General features: G+C 46.1%; 1 protein-coding gene across 2 annotated transcripts in view; it reads left to right on the plus strand.

The window, feature by feature from the left end:
- The window catches only part of TMEM234 (transmembrane protein 234), a 28,653-nt gene extending 4,967 nt beyond the window's left edge, over window positions 1-23,686 (plus strand). For both annotated transcript variants that reach the window (XM_077296019.1, XM_077296020.1), the window contains 2 exons: window positions 23,223-23,405; window positions 23,484-23,686. In XM_077296019.1, the coding sequence (XP_077152134.1) occupies window positions 23,223-23,246 (24 nt within the window). In that variant the 3' untranslated portion in view covers window positions 23,247-23,405; window positions 23,484-23,686. The remainder of the gene's footprint in view (window positions 1-23,222; window positions 23,406-23,483) is intronic.
- Window positions 23,687-24,278: the final 592 nt, after the last annotated feature.

Here is a 24,278-nt window from a genome sequence, read left to right on the forward strand (position 1 = left end):
ATATATATATATATATATATATATATATATATATATAGAAAAAAATGGAACAGCACTACTTCTTTACTTATCTTCGGGTGCACAGCCCAGACAACCTGTCCTCGGTTGTTTCCACTTCATATACATCACAAAAACAGGCAGCACTCCATGTTCTTAAGTTCATATGCAGGTGTTTATTGTGCCCACATCTTCATGCATGAAGATGTGGGCACAATAAACACCTGCATATGAACTTAAGAACATGGAGTGCTGCCTGTTTTTGTGATGTGTGTATATATATATATATATATATATATATATAATATATATATATATACTCACCGGCCACTTTATTAGGTACACCATGCTAGTAACGGGTTGGACCCCCTTTTGCCTTCAGAACTGCCTCAATTCTTCGTGGCATAGATTCAACAAGGTGCTGGAAGCATTCCTCAGAGATTTTGGTCCATATTGACATGATGGCATCACACAGTTGCCGCAGATTTGTCGGCTGCACATCCCAAAGATGCTCCATACAAGGCAGGATGGATCCATGCTTTCATGTTGTTTACGCCAAATTCTGACCCTACCATCCGAATGTCGCAGCAGAAATCGAGACTCATCAGACCAAGCAACGTTTTTCCAATCTTCTACTGTCCAATTTCGATGAGCTTGTACAAATTGTAGCCTCAGTTTCCTGTTCTTAGCTGAAAGGAGTGGTACCCGGTGTGGTCTTCTGCTGCTGTAGCCCATCTGCCTCAAAGTTCGACGCACTGTGCGTTCAGAGATGCTCTTAGGCCTACCTTGGTTGTAACGGGTGGCGATTTGAGTCACTGTTGCCTTTCTATCAGCTCGAACCAGTCTGCCCATTCTCCTCTGACCTCTGGCATCAACAAGGCATTTCCGCCCACAGAACTGCCGCTCACTGGATTTTTTTTCTTTTTCGGACCATTCTCTGTAAACCCTAGAGATGATTGTGCGTGAAAATCCCAGTAGATCAGCAGTTTCTGAAATACTCAGACCAGCCCTTCTGGCACCAACAACCATGCCACGTTCAAAGGCACTCAAATCACCTTTCTTCCCCATACTGATGCTCGGTTTGAACTGCAGGAGATTGTCTTGACCATGTCTACATGCCTAAATGCACTGAGTTGCCGCCATGTGATTGGCTGATTAGAAATTAAGTGTTAACAAGAAGTTGGACAGGTGTACCTAATAAAGTGGCCAGTGAGTGTATATATATATATATATATATATATATATATATATATATATATATATAGCATCGTGATTACTCGCTAATCCCGGCCCCTGCACAGTAGCCCCGCCCCCGCACATCACCACACAATCCCGCCCCCCACCACATTATTACACACAATCCCGCCCCCCCACCACATCACCACACACAATCCCGCCCCCACCACATTACCACACACAATCCCGCCCCCCACCACATTACCACACATAATCCCGCCCCCCCACCATATTACCACACATAATCCCGCCCCCCACCACATTATTACACATAATCCCGCCCCCCACCACATCACCACACACAATCCCGCCCCCACCACATTACCACACACAATCCCGCCCCCCACCACATTACCACACATAATCCCGCCCCCCACCATATTACCACACATAATCCCGCCCCCCACCACATTGCCACACATAATCCCGCCCCCCACCACATTATTGCACACAATCCCGCCCCCCACCACATCACCACACACAATCCCGCCCCCACCACATTACCACACATAATCCCGCCCCCCACCACATTACCACACACAATCCTGCCCCCCACCACATTACCACACACAATCCTGCCCCCCACCACATTACCACACATAATCCCCCCCACCACGTTACCACACATAATCCCGCCCCCCACCACATTACCACATAATCCCACCCCCCGCCTCATTACCACACATAATCCCCCCCCATGCAAAGTAGCTCCACCCCCACCCCATCACCACACATAATCCCGCCCCAAACCACATTACCACACATAATCCCGCCCCCCCACCACATTACCACTGTCACGAATCCACACCGCTGCCACCAATATGTCACTATTCACACCGTGACCGTCACCCCTACGTCACGGATCGGGGTGACTTTAGGCCAACAGACGGCTATCACATGTGCAGGGGGGCTTATCCTAGTTATCCCTCCACTGCTAGCAATGTGATGAAAAAAACACACACAAGGCTATTGACCTCTTGATTTACAGTAGGGGCTTATTTTAGGTATCCCACTGCTCTACCATATACCACGAACTGCAGGGATTTATGTAAATCCCGCTTTACAGTTCCACTTAAACTTGCAGCTCTCTGGCGCCCCCCTTACCCTCAGGTCAGATCAGGTACTACACCTAGGGTAATTAGTCGCCAGAAAGGCTGCCTGCTATGTACTGGCTATTGGGCAGCGAGGCGATTTAACTACTCCCGCTCAGGCAGGAACAATAATTATCAATGTTGCCGTCGCTACAACGACTCCCAAAGGCACAGTGCACGGTATTGCTGCCACAAGCTTCGATTAAACAGGTCCGAAGCTAACCCAAAACAGTAGCGTAATTACCTTCAGAAGGCTTAAGGTACGTTTTAGAGCATGAAGAACGAATCTAGTATTAAATATTATACCCCATTAAAGTTTAGGCAGTGTTTATAGAAAAATATTACCAGGTTGTTACAAAAAGAGACAATTGCAAATATGTACAGAGGTAATTATAAAAAATACAGGGGTTAAATGAGAAATAACACTTACATGTGTTCAGATCATTTGAGGCAACCAGGCTAGTGGAGTTCCCATATGTCCCAATGCATCAGGACTCTGGTTAGGAAAAGCTCTTCCAGTCAGACTCACATAGGCTCCAGCAGACAGACTCCAGGCTGGGGTGAGGGTAGAAACTTATAAAGTGTAGCTCGGTGACATCACCAAAAGGGCTGGCTCCCCAGACCCTCCTATCTCTTCAGTCTTAGTGAATTTAACACAAGTTTGTCTAATACCTGTATCTCCGCTACAGAACAAGTCAGAATCATAACACACCCAACATTCATCTTGTATTAAGATGTGCTCTCTATAGATACTAAATTCAGGCTAGTAGGGACACTCAGTTCCAGAGAAATCCAAACTCTGTCCCTGTTGGACTTGGAAGCTCCTCCTTACAGTGATGGATAGATCCGTCAATGGAGATTCACAAACTGGTCGTAGTATTTTCCTAGCTTAAACCGTTGGCCCAATATCTTATTATATTAGAACAAAAGACCCTCATGGATTCTGGAGACTTCTAATCCAGTTCTAGCTGGAGAAAAGTTTGAGCCTACCCAAGCGATCGTAAAAATTCTTTTGGGAGGGGCATGAAGAGTGAGTTGCTCAACAGTCAGGAATGTACAGACAGAGCAATAAAAGCTCTTCCACCCCCATTGAAAAGCAAAGCTTCACACACATTCCAGCAAGCAAAACAGAGAGTGGAGGGGGGGGGGTTTAGCCCACCGCATGGCACTAACAGGCAAGAGAACCTAACTTATATTATATTTTCATACAATATCGTGACAACCACACATAATCCCGCCCCCTGCACAGTAGCTCCGCCCCCACCCCATTACCACACATAATCCCGCCCCCCACCCCATTATCACACATAATCCCGCCCCATCACATTACTACACATAATCCCTGTCATGTCGGACGCTGTTCAGACTAGGTCGTCCGACAGACAGCGGTAATTCCGCTGTTGACTACTATTTGCTCATTGGCGTCTGCTAGATTTTGTCTAGCTGTTCCGGGGTTAATTTACCTTATCCACGGATTGGAAGCTGGGCCATTCCCATGGCCTTTAAATAGTTCTCCTGTTCATTGGGCGTCGCCGATTATAGCTTCTCTCTTGTGCGTTGTTATCTCGGTCTGGAGTGGAGAGCTGGTTTGGAGATTCGTTGCTGGTGGTGCATTTTCCTCTGTCTTATTTACTCCTTCCTATATTTGTATTTATTTTGCCCTGCACATTTATAGTGTATTCCTGAGTGACTGCGGCGTGGTGTATATTTTCCTTTATCCTTGTCTGTTCTATCTGTGGGTATTGGAATATTACCTCTTTACTGGGTGGAGAGCGGAGGTATCAGCCTAGGGTTATTACAGGAGTTAGGGTGAGGTTCGAGGCCTGGACATGCACACCATCAGTGTAAACTCCAAGTAGAGGGTCAGTCAGGATTTCCCTAGTCTGAGGGAAACTGCAGGGGCCCGGGTTTTTAGCTCTCGCTCACCTAGTTCCCCCGTGACATTATAATCGGCCCAACAACAACAACAACAAAAAAAAAAGGGGTTTCTTTTTTTTTGTCATGTCATGGATCCCATGACTTCCATAACCCGCCAGTTGGAGGCGCTGTCCCTACAGGTCACTGAGTTGAGGGGGGCAGTGCAGCAACAGGGACTAGCAGTAGCTAATGTACAGGCTGGAGCGACGGGAAGAGTTGCTGAGCCTAAATTTCCTTTGCCTGAAAGATTTACTGGGGAACGCAGTAAATTTGTTTCTTTTCGTGAAGCTTGCAAACTATATTTCCGCATGCGCCCGATCTCCTCGGGTAATGAGGCTCAGCAGGTGGGTCTGGTGTTGTCTTTGTTAAGCGGGGATCCCCAAGCGTGGGCGATTTCTTTGCCATCTGATTCTGTTGCATTCGACTCTGTGGAGAGTTTTTATTCTTCTCTTGGGACAGTCTACGATGAACCTGACAGAATGGCTCTAGCAGAATCTAAGATACGCACTATTCGCCAGGGGGAGCGAGTTGCAGAGGATTACTGTCCTGAATTTCGTCGCTGGGCGATCGACACACATTGGAATGATCCAGCATTGCGGAGTCAGTTTATACATGGGATTTCTGGAAGGGTTAAAAAAGCCCTTCTGATGTACGAGACTCCTGCTTCTCTAGATTCCGCCATGAGTCTGGTTGTCCGCATAGATCGTCGTTTGCGTCAGGGGGAGTATGAGACGCCGCCTGTGGGAGAAGGTTTAGGTTCACGTGAGGTTGCTGCAGGTGAGCCCACGGAACCTTTGCAAATCGCAGGGGTGTCACATGTCAAGCTTCTGAGCTCAGGAAGCAGGGAGCCTGTTTTTACTGTGGTAAAACTGGTCATTTTATTAACATCTGTCCTCTGCTGTCTAAGAAAAACGCAACGGCGGAAAACTGCTAGGCTCAGAGGGTGTGGAGGAGTCCAATCTGAGCTTATGTATATCCTCCATGGTGGTTTCTCAATGCATGCTCCCTGCTAAGGTTTTTATTGCTGGCATTGAGCTGCCAATTACTGTTTTTGTGGATAGTGGTTCAGCCACAAATCTCATTAATGAGGAGTTTGCGCGCACAGCAGGTTTTAGGATTGAAAAACTGTCTCATCCTATCCGCGTGGTCACCATCAATGCTGCTCCTCTCTCTCAGGGGGAGATAACTGAATTTGTGGCTGAGGTGAAACTCCACATAGGAGTTCTACATTCCGAGCGGGTTACATGTAAGGTGCTCAGGAATCTTCCTGCTCAGGTGGTTTTGGGTTTTCCTTGGTTGTCTATGCACAACCCGGTAATTGACTGGAAAACTCAGGACATAATTCGGTGGAGCGAGTTCTGCCAGGAGAATTGCCTGGCCACATGTGTGGCTGCGGTGACTTCAAGCGTTCCGGAGTCACTTCTGGATTTTGTGGATGTGTTCTCTGAGAAGGGTTGTTCAGAGTTACCGCCACATCGTCCTTATGACTGTTCTATCAGGTTTAAACCAGGGGCCAAATTGCCTAAAGCAAGGATGTTTAACATCTCCGGTCCGGAGAGACAAGCGTTAAAAGATTACATTGCTGAAAGCTTGAGCAAAGGGCACATCAGGCCGTCATCCTCGCCGGTGGCAGCAGGGTTCTTCTTCGTGAAGAAGAAAGATGGCGGATTACGCCCGTGTTTGGATTTCAGGGAGTTGAACCAGATTACGGTTCGTGATCCATACCCTATGCCTCTGATACCAGATTTGATCAACCAGGTGGCAGGTGCTAAGTGGTTTACCAAGCTTGACCTCAGGGGGGCGTACAACCTCATAAGAGTCCGTCAAGGTGATGAGTGGAAGACGGCTTTTAATACCCCTGAGGGTCATTTTGAAAATTTGGTGATGCCGTTTGGGTTGACTAACGCACCTGCAGTGTTCCAACATTTCATCAATGATGTGTTCTCGCATGTTTTGGGGAAATTCGTTATCGTGTATCTAGATGACATTCTCATATATTCTTGCGACCGTGATACTCATTTAGATCATGTCAGGCAGGTGTTACAGCTTCTCAGAGAGAATAAGCTGTATGCTAAACTTGAGAAATGTGTATTTTCTGTTCGAGTTGCCTTTCTTGGGTTATATTGTGTCTGCTTCTGGGTTTAAAATGGACGCCGCTAAGGTGCAGGCGGTGCTGCATTGGGAACGTCCTGATAACCTGAAAGCACTTCAGCGGTTCCTTGGGTTTTCTAATTACTATAGGAAATTTATCAAGGATTTTTCCATCATTGCTAAACCGCTAACTGACATGACTAAAATGGGTACCAATTTCTCCGTTTGGCTTGAGGCTGCTGTGTGCGCATTTGAATTTCTTAAGAACAGTTTTGTTTCAGCCCCCATTCTTGTGCAGCCAGACGTATCTAAACCCTTTGTTGTGGAAGTCGATGCGTCTGAGGTTGGTGTGGGGGCAGTACTATCTCAAGGCTCATCTTTGAGTGGTTTACGTCCGTGCGCCTATTTCTCCAAGAAACTGTCGTCCGCCGAACGTAACTACGATATCGGCAACAGGGAGTTGTTGGCAATTAAGTTCGCCTTTGAGGAATGGCGACACTTCTTGGAGGGGTCGGTACATCAGGTTACTGTTATTACCGATCATAAGAATCGGCTGTATTTGGAGTCAGCCAAGCGTCTGTCCCCCAGGCAGGCTCGCTGGGCATTGTTTTTCACGCGGTTCAATTTTGTTGTCACTTACAGACCGGGGTCTAAAAACACTAAGGCGGATGCTCTGTCCAGGTGTTTTCCGGGGGGAGAACCTCGGGAGGATCCAGTACCCATCCTCCAAAAGGGTGTTGTGGTTTCGGCTCTCACTACCGAGGTTGAGTCTGAGATTGCCGAGGCTCAGGAGGAGGTACTATCTGAGCTTCCCATCAACAAATCTTTTGTACCGCTTCATCTCCGCCTAAAGGTTTTGGCGGAGCATCATGATGCTGTCCTGGCTGGCCATCCAGGGGTTAGAGGTACCTTGGAGTTGGTGTCACGTCGGTTTTGGTGGCTCAAGATCCGACAGGACGTGGTCTCATACGTGTCAGCTTGTACCATGTGCGCTAGGGCTAAGACGCCTCGCTCCCGTCCTGTTGGCACACTACTTCCTCTTGAGGTACCTAGTAAGCCTTGGACGGAAATATCCATGGATTTCATCACTGATTTGCCCTCATCAGCTGGGAACACGGTCATCTTGGTGATCGTTGATCGGTTTTCTAAAATGTCGCACTTTGTGTCTTTGCCTTCGTTGCCTAACGCTAAGACTCTGGCTCAGGTATTTGTGCAGGAGGTGGTCAGACTTCATGGGGTTCCGTCTGACATCGTGTCTGATAGGGGGTCTCAGTTTGTGGCAAAATTTTGGAGAGCATTTTGCTCACGGCTGGGGATCAAGTTATCTCATTCTTCGGCGTTTCATCCTCAGTCAAATGGTCAGACTGAGCGTATGAACCAAAATTTGGAACAGTACTTACGCTGTTTTGTCTCTGATAACCAGGAGGAGTGGTCTACCTTTCTTCCTTTGGCTGAGTTTGCCATCAATAATCACCGCCAGGAGTCGTCTGGGGAGTCTCCGTTTTTTTGTGTTTACGGGCTACATCCTCAATTTTGTACCTTGAGTCAGAGGGGCTCTTCCGGCGTTCCGGAGGAGGACCAGTTGGGGACACAATTGTCATCAGTCTGGAGGAGAGTTAAGCAGCGCCTGTTGAATGTGGGTGCTAGGTACAAGCGTGTGGCTGACAGTAGGCGTGTGCCAGGTCCGGACCTGAGTGTGGATGACTGGGTGTGGTTATCCACAAAAAACATAAGACTCAAAATACCGTCCCTTAAATTGGGTCCACGGTTTATTGGTCCATTTAGGGTCACCGCCGTCATTAACCCAGTAGCGTACCGATTGGAGCTCCCTACGGTGTATAAGATACACAACGTGTTCCACAGTTCTCTTCTAAAGAAGGTGGTGGGTTCTGTGGACGCAGCGCCTATGCCACCTCCAGTCTTGGTGGATGGTAATTTGGAGTTTGAAGTCTCCAAGGTGGTTGACTCTCGTGTAGTGCGCCGCACTTTACAGTACTTGGTACACTGGCGTGGTTATGGGCCTGAGGAGAAGTCCTGGGTACCAGCCTCGGACATTCATGCGGATCGGCTGGTCAGGTTTTTTCATCGTCGGCATCCAGACAAGCCGGGTCCTATAAGCCGTGAGGGCCCTGGGGTCCCTCGTAGAAGGCGGGGTACTGTCATGTCGGACGCTGTTCAGACTAGGTCGTCCGACAGACAGCGGTAATTCCGCTGTTGACCACTATTTGCTCATTGGCGTCTGCTAGATTTTGTCTAGCTGTTCCGGGGTTAATTTACCTTATCCTCGGATTGGAAGCTGGGCCATTCCCATGGCCTTTAAATAGTTCTCCTGTTCATTGGGCGTCGCCGATTATAGCTTCTCTCTTGTGCGTTGTTATCTCGGTCTGGAGTGGAGAGCTGGTTTGGAGATTCGTTGCTGGTGGTGTATTTTCCTCTGTCTTATTTACTCCTTCCTATATTTGTATTTATTTTGCCCTGCACATTTATAGTGTATTCCTGAGTGACTGCGGCGTGGTGTATATTTTCCTTTATCCTTGTCTGTTCTATCTGTGGGTATTGGAATATTACCTCTTCACTGGGTGGAGAGCGAAGGTATCAGCCTAGGGTTATTACAGGAGTTAGGGTGAGGTTCGAGGCCTGGACATGCACACCATCAGTGTAAACTCCAGGTAGAGGGTCAGTCAGGATTTCCCTAGTCTGAGGGAAACTGCAGGGGCCCGGGTTTTTAGCTCTCGCTCACCTTTGTTCCCCCATGACAATCCCACCCCCCACCACATTACCACACATAATCCCGCCCCCCACCACATTACCACACATAATCCCACCCCCCACCACATTATCCCGCCCCCTGCACAGTAGCTCCGCCCCCACCCCATCACCACACATAATCCCGCTTCCCCACCACATTACCACACATAATCCGGCCCCCCACCACATTACCACACATAATCCCGCCCCCTGCACAGTAGCTGCGCCCCCACCCCATCACCACACATAATCCCGCTTCCCCACCACATTACCACACATAATCCCGCTTCCCCACCACATTACTACACATAATCCCGCCCCCACCACATTACCACACATAATCCCACCCCCCCACCACATTACCACACACAATCCCGCCCCCTGCACAGTAGCTCCGCCCCCACCCCATCACCACACACAATCCTGCCCCCCCACATTACCACACATAATCCCGCCCCACCACATTACCACACATAATTCCGCCCCCCACCACATTACCACACATAATCCCGCCCCCCCTCCACATTACCACACACAATTCCGCCCCCCCACATTACCACACGAGGCTCTGTCCTCACACATTACCACACAAGGCTCTATCCCCACACATTACCATATGAGGCTCCGTCCTCACATATTACCATACGAGGCTCCGTCCCCACACAGTACCACACGAGGGTCTGTCCTCACACATTACCATACGAGGCTCCGTCCCTCCACATTACCACACAAGGCTCCGTCCCCACACAGTACCACACAAGGCTCTGTCCCCACACATTACCATACGAGGCTCCGTCCCTCCACATTACCACACGAGGCTCCGTCCTCACACATTACTACATGAGGCTGCATCCCCACACATTACCACACGAGGCTCTGTCCCCACACATTACCACACAAATCCAGTTTGCTTTTGATTTTACACTGTGAATAAAATGTATTAGTATCATTCTGATTTTTAATTATTATTGTTATTAACTTTATTTTAAGTTAATGTACTACCTGCGTAAGCGCTATTGAATGTTGTCTTTATTTACTTTAGTTTAATCACTAGCAGCGTTAATTAGAGAGCAATGAGCATGCCGAGCGTTAGCTGGCTGGAAACAGCTAGTGTGTGTGTATATATATATATATATATATATATATATATATATATAATCTCCATATGTGTGTAGTGACATATGTCTATGGTTACATGTGTGACTAGTGATAATGTAACATCTGTCCTGAAGGCAAGTCACACCTAGGTGTTAATAGGTACTTCCTTGGGAAGAGTAGAAATTTTGTCTCCATATCTCACCAGGGGGTCTAGCTAGGGCCGAGAAGAAAAGCAACATTTGGCACCTTCTAGGTCTTGGAGGGGAGACGCTAATTGTGGCCTGAGGGAATCTATCCCTGAGAACCTTTCCACAAGAGAAAATAATATATTCATTGGGGGCGCGGCCGTGGCCCAATCAAACAGGCAGCAGTTATGATATTGGCCTGAGGGGCTGGTCTAGAAACCTGACCTCAGACCAAAGTTATAAATTTAGGCTGCAGACAGAGAATTGTTTTCACATGTTGGGGGCAGCCTGAGAAGCTGGTGTGATCCAATCTACATTCGTCCTACCCCAGGGAGCAGAAAGCAACTACCAGTTAGATAATTTCTGTAAGTTTCTCCTGTTTATTTTGATACTGTTTTGCATAAGTTGTATGTCTTTTTTTTATACCTTTTTCTTATTGTAAGCACTGACCCTTTTGTTATTAAAGTATAAAACTTTAACAAGTTGAACCTTGAATGTTCTAAAGAATCCATAGCCTAAAGGTGTGTGAGCCTTATGAGTGATAGACATATTTTTATTAGTATTATTATTAGTCCGGGACTCATCGCCCGTGTATTCGATGAGTGGTGGCAGCGCGTATGGGCGGGTGTGTGGCCTGGGTCGGTGTGTGATTTATGCTCCCATTACGGCATAGGACAGAGGTTGAATGCTGGACTGAGAGTGGGGAGATAGATTAACCCTTGCGGGCACAACCCCAAGTCACGTGTGAGAGCAGGCACGTGACGAATAAGTGACACCACGGAGCAGGGATCCGTGACAAATATATATATATATATATATATATATATATATTGATTAGAGCAGCACAAGAGCACAAAAAAAGGAAGAAAAAATAGCTGGTGCAATGCCCCCAGGCACAGACCAAACCTCAATTACAGGAATCCAAAAAGACGGAGGCAGCATACCATTCCTAGTAGAAAAAGCAGGAGCTACTTTTATTAGCCCATCTCAGCTATATAATATATTATAGTGGGTACGGAAAGTATTCAGACCCCTTTAAATTTTTCACTCTGTTTCATTGCAGCCATTTGGTAAATTGAAAAAAAAATATTTTTTTTCTCATTAAAGGGAAAGTACTGCAGTGCACAGGCGCCGGGAAAAGTCAGAGAGGCCCAGCACCTGTGCACTGCAGTACTTTGCTCTGCCCTCAACAGGGCAGACAAAGTACGCCTGCGCCGGAGCCGCAGCGTGAATACAAGAAGAGAACGTGATCGTAAGAAGATGGAGGCCCCGGACCGCGACTCCCATCGGACCGGACCGCAGCGGGAACCGCCCCTGGGTGAGTATAATCTATCCTCTTTTTCTCATCTTTCAGGATACATCGGGGGCTTATCTACAGCATTACAGAATGCTGTAGATAAGCCCCTGATGCTGGTGGGCTTAGCTCATCTTCGATTTTGGGGGTGACAAGTTCCCTTTAATGTACACTCTGCACCCCATCTTGACTGAAAAAAAACAGAAATGTAGAAATTTTGGCAAATTAATTAAAAAAAGAAAAACTGAAATATCACATGGTCATAAGTATTCAGACTCTTTGCTCAGTATTGAGTAGAAGCACCTTTTTGAGCTAGCACAGCCATGAGTCGTCTTGGGAATGATGTAACAAGTTTTTCACACCTGGATTTAGGGATCCTCTGACATTCTTCCTTGCAGATCCTCTCCAGTCCCGTCAGGTTGGATGGTGAACGTTGGTGGATACTCATTTTCAGGTCTCTCCAGAGATGCTCAATTGGGTTTAGGTCAGGGTTCTGGCTGGGCCAGTCAAGAATAGTCACAGAGTTGTTCCGAAGCCACTCTTTTGTATTTTAGCTGTGTGCTGTGTCTTGTTGGAAGGTGAACCTTCAGCCAAGTCTGAGGTCCCGAGCACTCTGGAAGAGGTTTTCATCCATGATATCTAGATATCTCTGTACTTGGCCGCATTCATGTTTCTTTCAATGACAACCAGTCGTCCTGTCCCTGCAGCTGAAAAACATCCCCATAGCATGATGCTGCCACCACCATGCTTCACTGTTGGGATTGTATTGGGCAGGTGATGAGCAGTGCCTGGTTTTCTCCACACATACCACTTAGAACTATCACCAGAAAGGTCTATCTTCGTCTTATCAGATCAGAGAATCGTATTTCTCATAGTCCGGGAGTCCTTCATATGTTTTTTAGTAAACTCTGTGCGGGCTTTCATATGTCTTGCACTGAGGAGAGGCTTCCATCGGGCCACTCAGCCACAAAGACCCGCCTGGTGGAGGGCTGCAGTGATAGTTGTCTTTGTGGAACTTTCTCTCATCTCCCTACTGTATCTCTGGAGCTCAGCCACAGTGATCTTGGTGTTCTTCTTTACCTCTCTCACCGAGGATCTTCTCCCATGATTACTCAATTTGGCTGGACGGCCAGGTCTAGAAAGACTTTTGGTGGTCCCAAACTTTTTCTATTTAAGGATTATGGAGGCCACTGTGCTCTTAAAAACCTTGAGTACTGCAGAACTTCTGTTGTATCCTTAGCCAGATCTGTGCCTTGCCACAATTGTCTCTGAGCTCCTTGGCCATTTCCTTTGACCTCATGATTCTCATTTAGTCTGACATGCACTGTGAGCTGTGAGGTCTTATACAGACAGGTGTGTGCCTTTCCAAATCAAGTCCTATCAGTTTAATTAAACACAGCTGGCCTCCAATGAAGGAGTAGAACCATCTCAAGGAGGATCACAAGGAAATGGACAGCATGTGACTTAAATGAGTGTCTGAGCAAAGGGTCTGAATACTTATGACCATGTGATATTTCAGTTTTTAACCCATTCCTGACCTCGGACAGGATAGTACGTCCGAGGTCAGAAGCCCCTCTTTGATGCGGGCTCCGGCGGTGAGCCCGCATCAAAGCCGGGACATGTCAGCTGTTTTGAACAGCTGACATGTGCCCACAATAGGCGCGGGCAGAATCGCGATCTGCCCGCGCCTATTAACTAGTTAAATGCCGCTGTCAAACACAGACAGCGGCATTTAACTACCGCATCCGGCCGGGCGGCCGGAAATGACGGCATCGCCGACCCCCGTCACATGATCGGAGGTCGGCGATGGTTCAGTATTGTAACCATAGAGGTCCTTGAGACCTCTATGGTTACAGATCCCCGGCAGCTGTGAGCGCCACTCTGTGGTCGGCGCTCACAGCACACCTGATTTTCTGCTACATAGCAGCGAACAGCAGATCGCTGCTATGTAGCAGAGCCGATCGTGCTGTGCCTGCTTCTAGCCTCCCATGGAGGCTATTGAAGCATGGCAAAAGTAAAAAAAAAAAGTTTAAAAAAAAATGTGAAAAAAATAAAAAAAATATAAAAGTTTAAATCACCCCCCTTTCGCCCCAATCAAATTAAATCATAAAAAAAAAATCAAACCTACACATATTTGGTATCGCCGCGTTCAGAATCGCCCGATCTATCAATAAAAAAAAGCATTAACCTGATCGCTAAACAGCGTAGCGAGAAAAAAATTTGAAATGCCAGAATTACGTTTTTTCGGTCGCCGCGACATTGCATTAAAATGCAATAACGGGCGATCAAAAGAACGTATCTGCACCAAAATCATATCATTAAAAATGCCAGCTCGGCACGCAAAAAATAAGCCCTCACCTGACCCCAGATCATGAAAAATGGAGAAGCTACGAGTATGATGTCGTTCAAAAGTACAACTCGTCCCGCAAAAAATAAGCCCTCACATGGCCAAATTGACGGAAAAATAAAAAAGTTATGGCTCTGGGAAGGAGGGGAGTGAAAAACGAACACGGAAAAACAAAAAATCCCAAGGTCATGAAGGGGTTAATTTTTATAAAATTAAAAAAAACAGAAATGTAGAAATTTTTGCACTCAAGATAGGGTGCAGAGTGTACATTAAAAAAATAACTTTTTTGAATTTACCGAATGGCTGCAATGAAGCTAAGAGTGAAAAATTTAAAGGGGTATGAATACTTTCCGTACCCACTGTATTCATTATATTAATGAGCGGTGCCACATGCGCAGGAAGAGCAACTGGAAGCCAGCACCAACGAGATGCTGCGAGGGCATACTGTAGGGTGAGTAGGATGTTTTTTTGGTTTATTTGTTTGTTTTTTTTGTAATAGGAAGCATGCATACAAGGATGGGAGTGGTGGAGCCACGCATACCAAGACGGGGAGAGCCACGCATACCAGGACAGGACGGGGAGAGCCACGCATACCAGGACAGGACGGGGGGAGCCACGCATACCAGGATAGGACGGTGGAGCCACACATACCAGGACGGGACGGGGGAGCCACGCATACCAGGGCAGCGATGGGGGGAGCCACGCATACCAGGACAGGTTGAGGGAGCCACGCATACCTGGAAGGGACGGGGGAGCCACACATACCAGGCAGCGACAGGGGGAGCCACACATACCAGGGCAGCGACGGGGGGAGCCACGCATGCCAGGATAGGACGGTGGAGCCACACATACCAGGAAGGGACGGGGGAGCCACGCATACCAGGGCAGCGATAGGGGGAGCCACGCATACCAGGACAGGTCGGGGGAGCCACGCATACCGGGACGGGGGAGCCACGCATACCGGGACGGGGGAGCCACACATACCAGGCAGCGACAGGGGGAGCCACGCATACCAGGGCAGCGACAGGGGGAGCCACGCATACCAGGGCAGCGACAGGGGGAGCCACGCATACCAGGACAGCGATGGGGGAGCCACGCATACCAGGACAGCAATGGGGGAGCCACGCATACCAGGGCAGCGATCGTTGTCATTCCTGCACCCCTGTTCCCATTCTCCCGCAGAAGATGCTTCAATAAAGTTTGAAAACCAGCCTGGTGAGTGCCATTTATTCGTCTTTATTTCGTTTGCATTGGAGGACTGTCAGTGTTCTGGATGAGCACCCGAAGGCTTTAGGTCATTTGCCAGCTGCGGTTCTTATAGATGTGCACACGGCAGTACCGCAGGTGTTTGAGCTGTGTTTGAAAATCAGCCTGGTGAGTACCATTCATCCGTCTTTATTTCGTTTCTATTTTTTTTCTACCTTTTGGTTTCAAACCACATTCAAGAAGTTTATTAACCCTTCACATGCTTCGCAGGAACTGACGCAACGTGTAAGGAAAAAAAAGGGCATTTAACTTTTTTCACAAAAATTGTACTTCAGACCGCTATAAAAAAAAACACATTTGCTGATTATAAAAGATGGTCTTGTTGAAAAAAAACAGTTGTCTTGCAATTGCGTATATTGTTGCAGGTAGAATAAACTGTACTGGAATGAGGGGCAAAATGCTTGGCAAACCTGAGTTTGTTCAAAAAATGAAATAACACCAGCAGGGCTAGAATGACAGAGACTTCATAGGCTTGAACGTACAACGTTTAGCTCCATCAGTCTCTGTATGAGAGACAAATGTGTCAATACCATAGCAGGTTTTTGCCCGCTGAGGTGGGAAGCACTAAATGCACAAAACAACCAATACCTTACAAAATCCTGAAAGTACTGTCTGGTATAAGAACCATGCACTAAAGCCCATAGTGTATAAGTACGGAACAGCCTCATTATTAGAGATCATCCAATAAAATGATCATACCCGTATCCCCAATATAAATATATAAGTGATATAAATTACAACAAAATTGTTGCGTGCAAGACATAGTTGTAAAACCAGTCAAATTAAGATGAATGATCAGAAATATGTGTGATTCATCAAGTCCTGGAATTTAATTGTCAGATTACCTGGTTTTTTTTTTTTAAAGAATTTTGTGGGGTGTACATTCTGGAGTATACATGAGCCATTTTCCGATACCCGTAGCGTTTCCATTTTTCATGATCTGGGGTCGGGCGAGGGCTTATTTTTTGCGTGCCGAGCTGGCGTTTTTAATGATATCATTTCGGTGCAGATACGTTCTTTTGGTCGCCCGTTATTGCATTTTAATGCAATGTCGCAGGGACCAAAAAAACGTAATTCTGGCGTTTCAAATTTTTTTCTCGCTACGCTGTTTAGCGATCAGCTTAATGCTTTTTTTTTTATTGATAGATCGGGTGATTCTGAACGCGGCGATACCAAATATGTGTAGGTTCGATTTTTTTTTTGATTTTTTTTGATTGATTTATTTTGAATGGGGCAAAAGGGGGGTGATTTAAACTTTTACGTTTTTTTTTACTTTTTTTTTTTTTTACTTTTGCCATGCTTCAATAGCCTCCATAGGAGGCTAGAAGCTGGCACAACGCGATCGGCTCTGCTACATAGCAGCGATCATTAGATCACTGCTATGCAGCAGAAATACAGGTGTGCTATGAGCGCCGACCACAGGGTGGCGCTCACAGCTACCGGCGATCAGTAACCATAGAGGTCTCAAGGACCTCTATGGTTACTATACAGAAGCATCGCTGACCCCCGATCATGTGATGGGGGTCAGCGATGCGCTCATTTCCGGCTGCCCGGCCAGAAGCGCCGGTTAAATGCCGCTGTCTGCGTTTGACAGCGGCATTTAACTAGTTAATAGTGGCGGTTGAATCGCGATTTCACCCGCCGCTATTGCGGGCACATGTCAGCTGTTCAAAACAGCTGACATGTCCCGGCTTTGATGCGGGCTCACCGCCGGAGCCCACATCAAAGATGGGGTTCTGACCTCGGATGTACTATCCCGTCCGAGGTCAGAAAGGGGTTAATTGTGAAATTGTTTTCATCAGTAAAATCATATTTTACCCAATCTCCATTACTTGTTCCATAAAATTACTCTACTGGGGTCCACTAAACTAAAAATATAAATTATTAAAAAAAAAAAAAATTGTAAGATGTGTGGTAGGTCTCAAAACGGGGAAATACCAAGGCCTGGTTGGAATGTGCATATGGGGCAATAGTACCAGGAATCACTCCTTTTACTGTGCTTCCTACAAACCCAGCATATTTTTCAGGGATACTTTGGGGTGGGGGTGGCAGGGACACAGGGTAAAGACAATGGTGCTCTGCAAGTCTCCGGACATCCTCGGACTCGAAGACTTTCTCCTGTGCCATCAAATCAAATATGAGACACTCAACCATTTTCTCCTGGAACTGGAGGAAAGTGATCTCTCATTGGGATTTTTTGGACAGGACAAAACTGTTGTTTTTAGCAATCTGGATGAGGTAGATTGCTACCTTTTGATACCAAGCCCTGGTCTTGAGCTTCACCAGGTATGGTTGAAATACCTGGTCTGACAGGTCAACGCTACCCATGAATTTATTGTAATCTGTGACTCAGATTGTTACCTGTTTGTCCCTGGTGGCACATCTGTCTCTCACCGTCACAATGGTGTCCGCTTGCGGTGTGGTCATGTACACGTCCTTCCTGCCATTCCACTTCACTGCAAGAAGTTGGTCGCTTGCAAGTGATAATGACGCCCCCTTCTCCAAACATCTGGACACCAATCTGGATACCAACTGTGAAGGAAACCCCACTCAGTTTTTCCTGACTGTCCCACAGGCCCCTGTACTTGCAACGTAGAGGAATTGGTATAGGGGGATACTTGTACAATTGTCAGTGTACACGTGGTACCTTTGATGAAGAAAGGGTGTCATTCGCTCCCAGACAATTTAACTGGAATGCCAATTGTCTGGGGGCAGTTTGGTAGCCCCTACCTTCATATATTAGGAAAATGGATGTGTTCCTTGATGTGCTCTTGCACATTTTGCAGAGCTTGACGCTGTATGTGGCTTGCTTGGATGGGATGAATTGGCGGAATGACAAACGGCCTTAGTAACTCATTAATGACTTGTTGTCTGCCACATTTTGCTCTACAGTATATGAATTTAGAAATGAATGGTGTAGGAGGGAAATTACCGTATTTTTCGGACTACAAGACGCACTTTTTCCCCCCAAAAAAGGGGGGAAAATAGGGGGTGCGTCTTATAGTCGTAATGCAAGCTTACCCGCAGTGGTGTGGTGGCGGCGGCAGAGGTGCGGTATGGCGTGCGCAGGGTCCCTTTCACAGGTGAGGTGATGCAGCAGCCCGGTAAGCAGCAGAGCCGGGTGAATCATGTTGTTATCGGTGGTGGCGGCCACCTTCCTGAGGCCGCGCGTGCGCAGATGGAGTGCTCTGCTTCTCGGGGCTTCAGGAAAATGGCCGCGGGAGGCCACGCGTGCGCAGATGGAGATCGCGGCTGCCATCTGCACACGCGTGGCCTCCCGCGGCCACCTCACCTGTGGAAGGGACCCTGCTCACGCCATACCGCACCTCTGCCGCCGCACCTCTGCCGTCGCCACACCACTACTGCAACCCCCCCATGGACACCAGGCCGTGGCGTCGCCCACCTAAGCAGGAAGGGACCCTGCTCAGGTGCACGCCGTACCGCATCACCCCACCTCTGCCGACACCATGCCTCCTGTGACCCTGCTCTGCCACTGCCAGCCCTCAGGTAAGATACTGTAAATTCAGACAATAAGACAGACCCCCATCTTATAAAAAAATCTTTTTTTCTGCAATTTTCACCCCAAATTTGGGGTGTGTCTTATGGTCCGGTGCGTCTTATAGTCCGAAAAGTATGGTATGTGTCTCATTTTGTTTAGGCGATCATAGTTAGTTAGGGTCAGTTCGTGGGGGGGGCTTGGGAATTATCACTAAAATGAAGGAATCTCATTAGGGCTTCATAACGGGCTCGGGACATGACACCTGCAAATACAGGGATACTGTGGACAGATTTTGTTGCCCAGTAGGAACAGTGATATTTTTCTTTTTTTTCTTTTACTAACCCCATGTTGAGGTTAAGGTACAAAAATGGTTTATTTCAGGGACAATTGTGGGGATCCAGGAGGAACAGGAACGAAAGGCGGTGTTTTTTTGTGAAATGTATTGACTGGCATATAAATTGGTTTGGTGGGCAATCAATTATAGGACTTCTGGAGTAACGAAAATTTTGAAAAATTCAAAGGGGATAAAATTAAAATTGGTGACAGCTAATTTTATTCCAGGAGCTGCTAAAAAAAAGGGGCAATTTGAGGGGAAAATGAACTGTCGTGATCAGGGCAGTGGAGTCAGTATAAAATCGACTAACTCCTAAAATATATGATAAATTGGGTACAGTAGTTCAGTGCAGGATGTGCAGTAAATGTTTTCATAATAATTTGGGAAAGTTATAAAATGTCCTATAAATGTCTGCACTGATCTAAGGATCTGGCTTTTAGTTGAGATGAATCTGTGCTTCACTTTATGTACATGCTCAGTAGTGAGGCAGTGCAGGGGAGCCGGAAGTCAGGGAAATTGAGGAGTCTGAGTCTGTGGTTTGGCTTACCAACTCCACAGCCCTGGTCGTGATACCACAGCGATGGGGGGACTGTGGTACTTGGTCCTGCCACTTAAGCTTCAGCAGTGATGACCAATTCTGCTACCGTCAGGCTGTGGGATCCCATGGAGGAAGAGTCGTCACTTGCTGAAAACTGCTCTACTTCAGAGGCAGATTTAGTTCCACTGCCTGAGCAAAACAGGCAGTACGCTTTCTGTGCGCTGAGTGTTCTGCTGGCCATTGCTTTATTTTATACTCCTGCCTAACAAAAAACTAAACCTAATCTAACACTAGTATTTTTTTTGTTTGCTTTTGAAAATACTAAGCGTAATTCTAATAAGCGTAATTCTAATAAGCGTAACCCTAATAAGAAAAAAGTCAGCTCACCCATCTACCGGTCCCAGTATCCAAGCACGGAAACTGCAGCGTAGCAGGAACAAGTGAATCATGAAGGTGTTATCCAGCGCAGAAAGGTTCCTTTAAAAAACATTTTTTTAAAATCTTTATTAGAAAAATATCTTTCATAAAAAAAAAAAGTTACATATCTTAAAAAATCACAACCTCCATATGGGAATGTAATGTGCCCACATTACATTCCCATATGGAGGTTGTGATTTTTTAAGATATGTAACTTTGTTTTTTTTATGAAAGCTATTTTTCTAATAAAGATTTAAAAAAACATTTCTAATGGAACCTTTCTGAGCTGGATTATACCTTCATGATCCTAACCCTTATAAGCCTAATCCTAACTGAAAAACATGAACAAAGCAAAAATTATAATAAATAAAAAAAATCTGTCCAAGGGGAGACACTGACTGGGGGGGGGGGGGGGGTTATTCAATTCATTTTAGGGGATTTACAGACACTGAGGTACAAATTTGATTTTTGTAATTTTTTTTTTTTCCCTTCACTGACAGGGCTGCACTCGGACATAATGTATCTCTCTTCTCTGCCAGAACAACTTCAAGGAGAGAAGAGAGAGGCACAACCCAAGTGCTGCCATATTTACTAATATTGGGGGCTTTTGATTACTGTAATAGTTTATCCCGGTAATCAAAAGCCATCAGCCAATCTAAAAAATTCCAGCGTTTGCCGGTAGGCAGATCTAGGTGTGCGCACTGTGCATTTGCCATTCATTTGCTTTCTGCAGAAGGGGAGGGGTCGGAGGATCATGGATCCGGTACCTAAGGTACTGTGGGGGGGCTCGGTGACCCCATTTCTCTCTTCTCTAATATGTTAGATCATGAGCAATTAAGTTTAAATTGGACTTTTTTTTTATGTGATCCCCATTATTTGGTGAATAATGGCAATCATGTGACGGGACCATGAAGCTCTGCTCATGTTCTCCACGGACTCCTTAGATTTTCCGACGTTGGGAGGGAGGGGAGGCGCTATACCCTTATTTCTCTGTGCTGTTTAAAAAGCATCGCTGAGGAATAAGTACCCTTAAGGCTACGTTCACATTTGCGTTGTGCGCCGCAGCGTCAGCGACGCAACGCACAACGCAAACAAAAACGCATGCACAACGCTGCGTTTCGCGACGCATGCGTCCTTTTTTTGGTTGATTTTGGACGCAGCAAAAATGCAACTTGCTGCGTCCTCTGCGCCCGGACACGTGCGCCGCAGTGACGCATGCGTCGCAAAACGCAAGTGCAACGCATGTCCATGCACCCCCATGTTAAATATAGGGGCGCATGACGCATGCGGCGACGCTGCGGCGCCCGACGCTGCGGCGCAGACCACAAATGTGAACGTAGACTAACTCCCACCGTTAAATGGTGTATGAGCACTCATTAAGAGGTTAATGTTTTGAGCAACAGAAAGTATTCTGTACCAGTTTATTGTTATTGTGCAATTACTTACTCTCTTGTGATAATATTGATCTTTGAAACGTGACTGTGTAGCACCTTGTTATGAGGAAGTATGAAGAACTGGCAGGAAACTACACTAAGGACAAAAGTGTTTAATCAAGAGAAATTTCAGAACTACTAGCCAGCAATAATATTAATAATAACCTTTGCATGTTAGTATACAAGGAGCATCTACCCAATATATCATATTCTGATTACAGTCGTATACATGGCTATAGCTGTCACGGGGTTACCGCGACATTGTGGAGCCAGAAGACCGCAGCGTCTGATTGCTCCTATTCCGGGGCACTGAGAAGAAGCACTTCTCCTTCATTTTAAATGTATTTATTTCTTCTGGAAGACCAGGGGTTAATCGGCCATGATGGAAATCCCTGTGCTCACAGCTGAGCTCAGTTAGCCACTCCTTTCCCCTTTATAATCTGGGCTCTGTTACAAATTGTTGTCAGAGCAATAATTTGCTGCATGGCTAATGGAAGCAGAGGAGTTCATATGAGAAGGAGAGTTGGAGGAGTAATCTGTGATTTGTTGATTGGTTTGTATGTGTGGTAACTCACTAGCCTTCTCTGTTTTGGTTTATTCCCCTACCTACTGGTGCATTCTTTTCTGATAACCCTTGTTTGTGTTGCCTTGTTTGTTGGGTTGGTGTACTGCAGTGCAGAGTAGCGCCCCTCTTCCCTGGATGGGGGAAGAGAACAGATGGAGGCCTATCTTAGGCTACTTTCACATTTCCGTCTCTCTGCTACCGTCGCAATACGTCGATTTTTGAAAATGCAGGGTCATGCATTTTCCCATAGACTTGTATTAGCGATGTATGTACTCACATTTTGTCCACCATGTACTGGATCCTGCAAAATGTGACGGTCCGTCTTTTGCAAAAAACGTTAAAGGGAACGTTTTTCTGTACGTTGTATTCTGTGTTTCCGACTGCGCAGGCCCGGCAGGAAATCTCGCTCTCTCTCTTTCCTCCCCGGGACTTTAGACTGGACAGTGGACCCGTTGAAAAACTGCGTCCGCTGCTCACGATATACACTATTTCACAAACGTCCGTCGGAACGTCGCGCCGACGCTTTGTGACGGCCGACTACCGACGGAAATGTGAAAGTAGCCTAAGGAGATAAGGCAAGGGTGGAGGCCCCGACATCTTCACCTTCAGAAGTATCCCGGGGAGTAGGATGAGCTAATGTTAGGGACAGGGAAGGAGCCCCTGGTCCCAGGTCATCCGATAGCTTTGTCGTGACAATATCCCTTCATGTATGCTAATACAAAGCAACTGTTGTCTTCCTGGTCCAAAGTCCAGAGATGAATGTCAGCCCCTGGTAAAGTAAGATAAGGTGGCTATTCATGAGATGGCTATTGCACCCTTATTCGGGCAGACAGCTATCTCTCCGTACTCCACAATACATAAGAACACTTGATTTGGCATTCATATACAGTATTCTCAACGGGCAGACTGTAGTGTCTGTCAGCAGCTTATTTCCCATGAAAACAAAAGGATCAGGTGTTCGAATTTTAACTGCATAATGATGAGGATCGGGAGGACCCCTTACAATTGATGGACATTCGGTGCCTCTAAAATTAACTGGTATGGGGGCTTTTCGGGGAAATGTGTAAAATTACAAAATTTTCGTCATGCAGTCAAATCCTGTGTTTTGAATTTCAGTTTTGTTAATTTTTTATAATGTATATTTTCCTTTTTGCTATTGTCCATAGGAGCTGTCCTCGGGTTGCTTTTAACTACATTGGGTATTTCAATATGTGTGGGAAGTTCTGTTGATGACTGAGACCAATAACCTCCATCCAGAAAAAAATTAAGCGCAAACCAGTCGATTGATAGCTGGGTGGAAATCATGTAAAGAAGACATCACAAAGAAGACATGTACCTCTGTACATAAGGTAGGGGAGCAAAAATATTAACCAAGAAAAGTAAAGAAATACATCTAAAGTGATACATACTTCTTCTCTTTAATGTAGATGCTTCAAATCTCTGGATTATGAGAGAAACTGCATTATCAATAAGTTCATTTTTAAAAGACGACGACTTGTATACTGTTTGAACACTTTGGAGCCCTTACTGAATTCCAGTGTGAGATGGTGCACTTAGATGCAATACAGTGCCCTGTTTTCCTAACATGCTGAGATACAAAAGAATATTTTTCTAATAAAACTGGATATTGAAATACAGCCTAATCCATTTATTGACATGAAATTACTTTGCTATCCATTTTGATGCCTGTGTCTACAAAATGTGAGGTTAGGAACGCCTAATTATATCCCCTATAGGGCCATAAAGCAAACTCATATGAAAAACCGAAAAAAAGCAAAACTCCACACAAGGCCAAATAGTAAAAAATATAAGTGTCTTTATTCAAAAACATTAACCATTTAAAAATCAAGGCAGATACCACTGGTACAGGAGAAAAAGAAGGGGGGATACCTACAGGGAACGCCCCCAGTCCATAATAGACAAAAGCTAGTATATATCACACATAAAATATTGTCATATAGCAAGATGCTTCGCCCTCCATGTACAACCACGGATAATAAGTATGCAAAACTGATATAAGGATACTGTCAATCTGATAATGATGACATAAGTATGCAAGTGCAATAAAAAAGGTATCCATGCTAGCACTGAGAGCGAAGGCAAACCATATCAATGAAATATATACATACATAAGGTAATTAGTATAAATCAGGCATAGTTACCAATAGAGGCGCACCCGAGGGACCCACCACACTCGACGCGCGTTTCGCATTGAAATGCTT

Source organism: Ranitomeya variabilis, chromosome 3 (genome assembly GCF_051348905.1).
Source record: "Ranitomeya variabilis isolate aRanVar5 chromosome 3, aRanVar5.hap1, whole genome shotgun sequence".
Lineage (NCBI taxonomy): Eukaryota > Metazoa > Chordata > Amphibia > Anura > Dendrobatidae > Ranitomeya > Ranitomeya variabilis.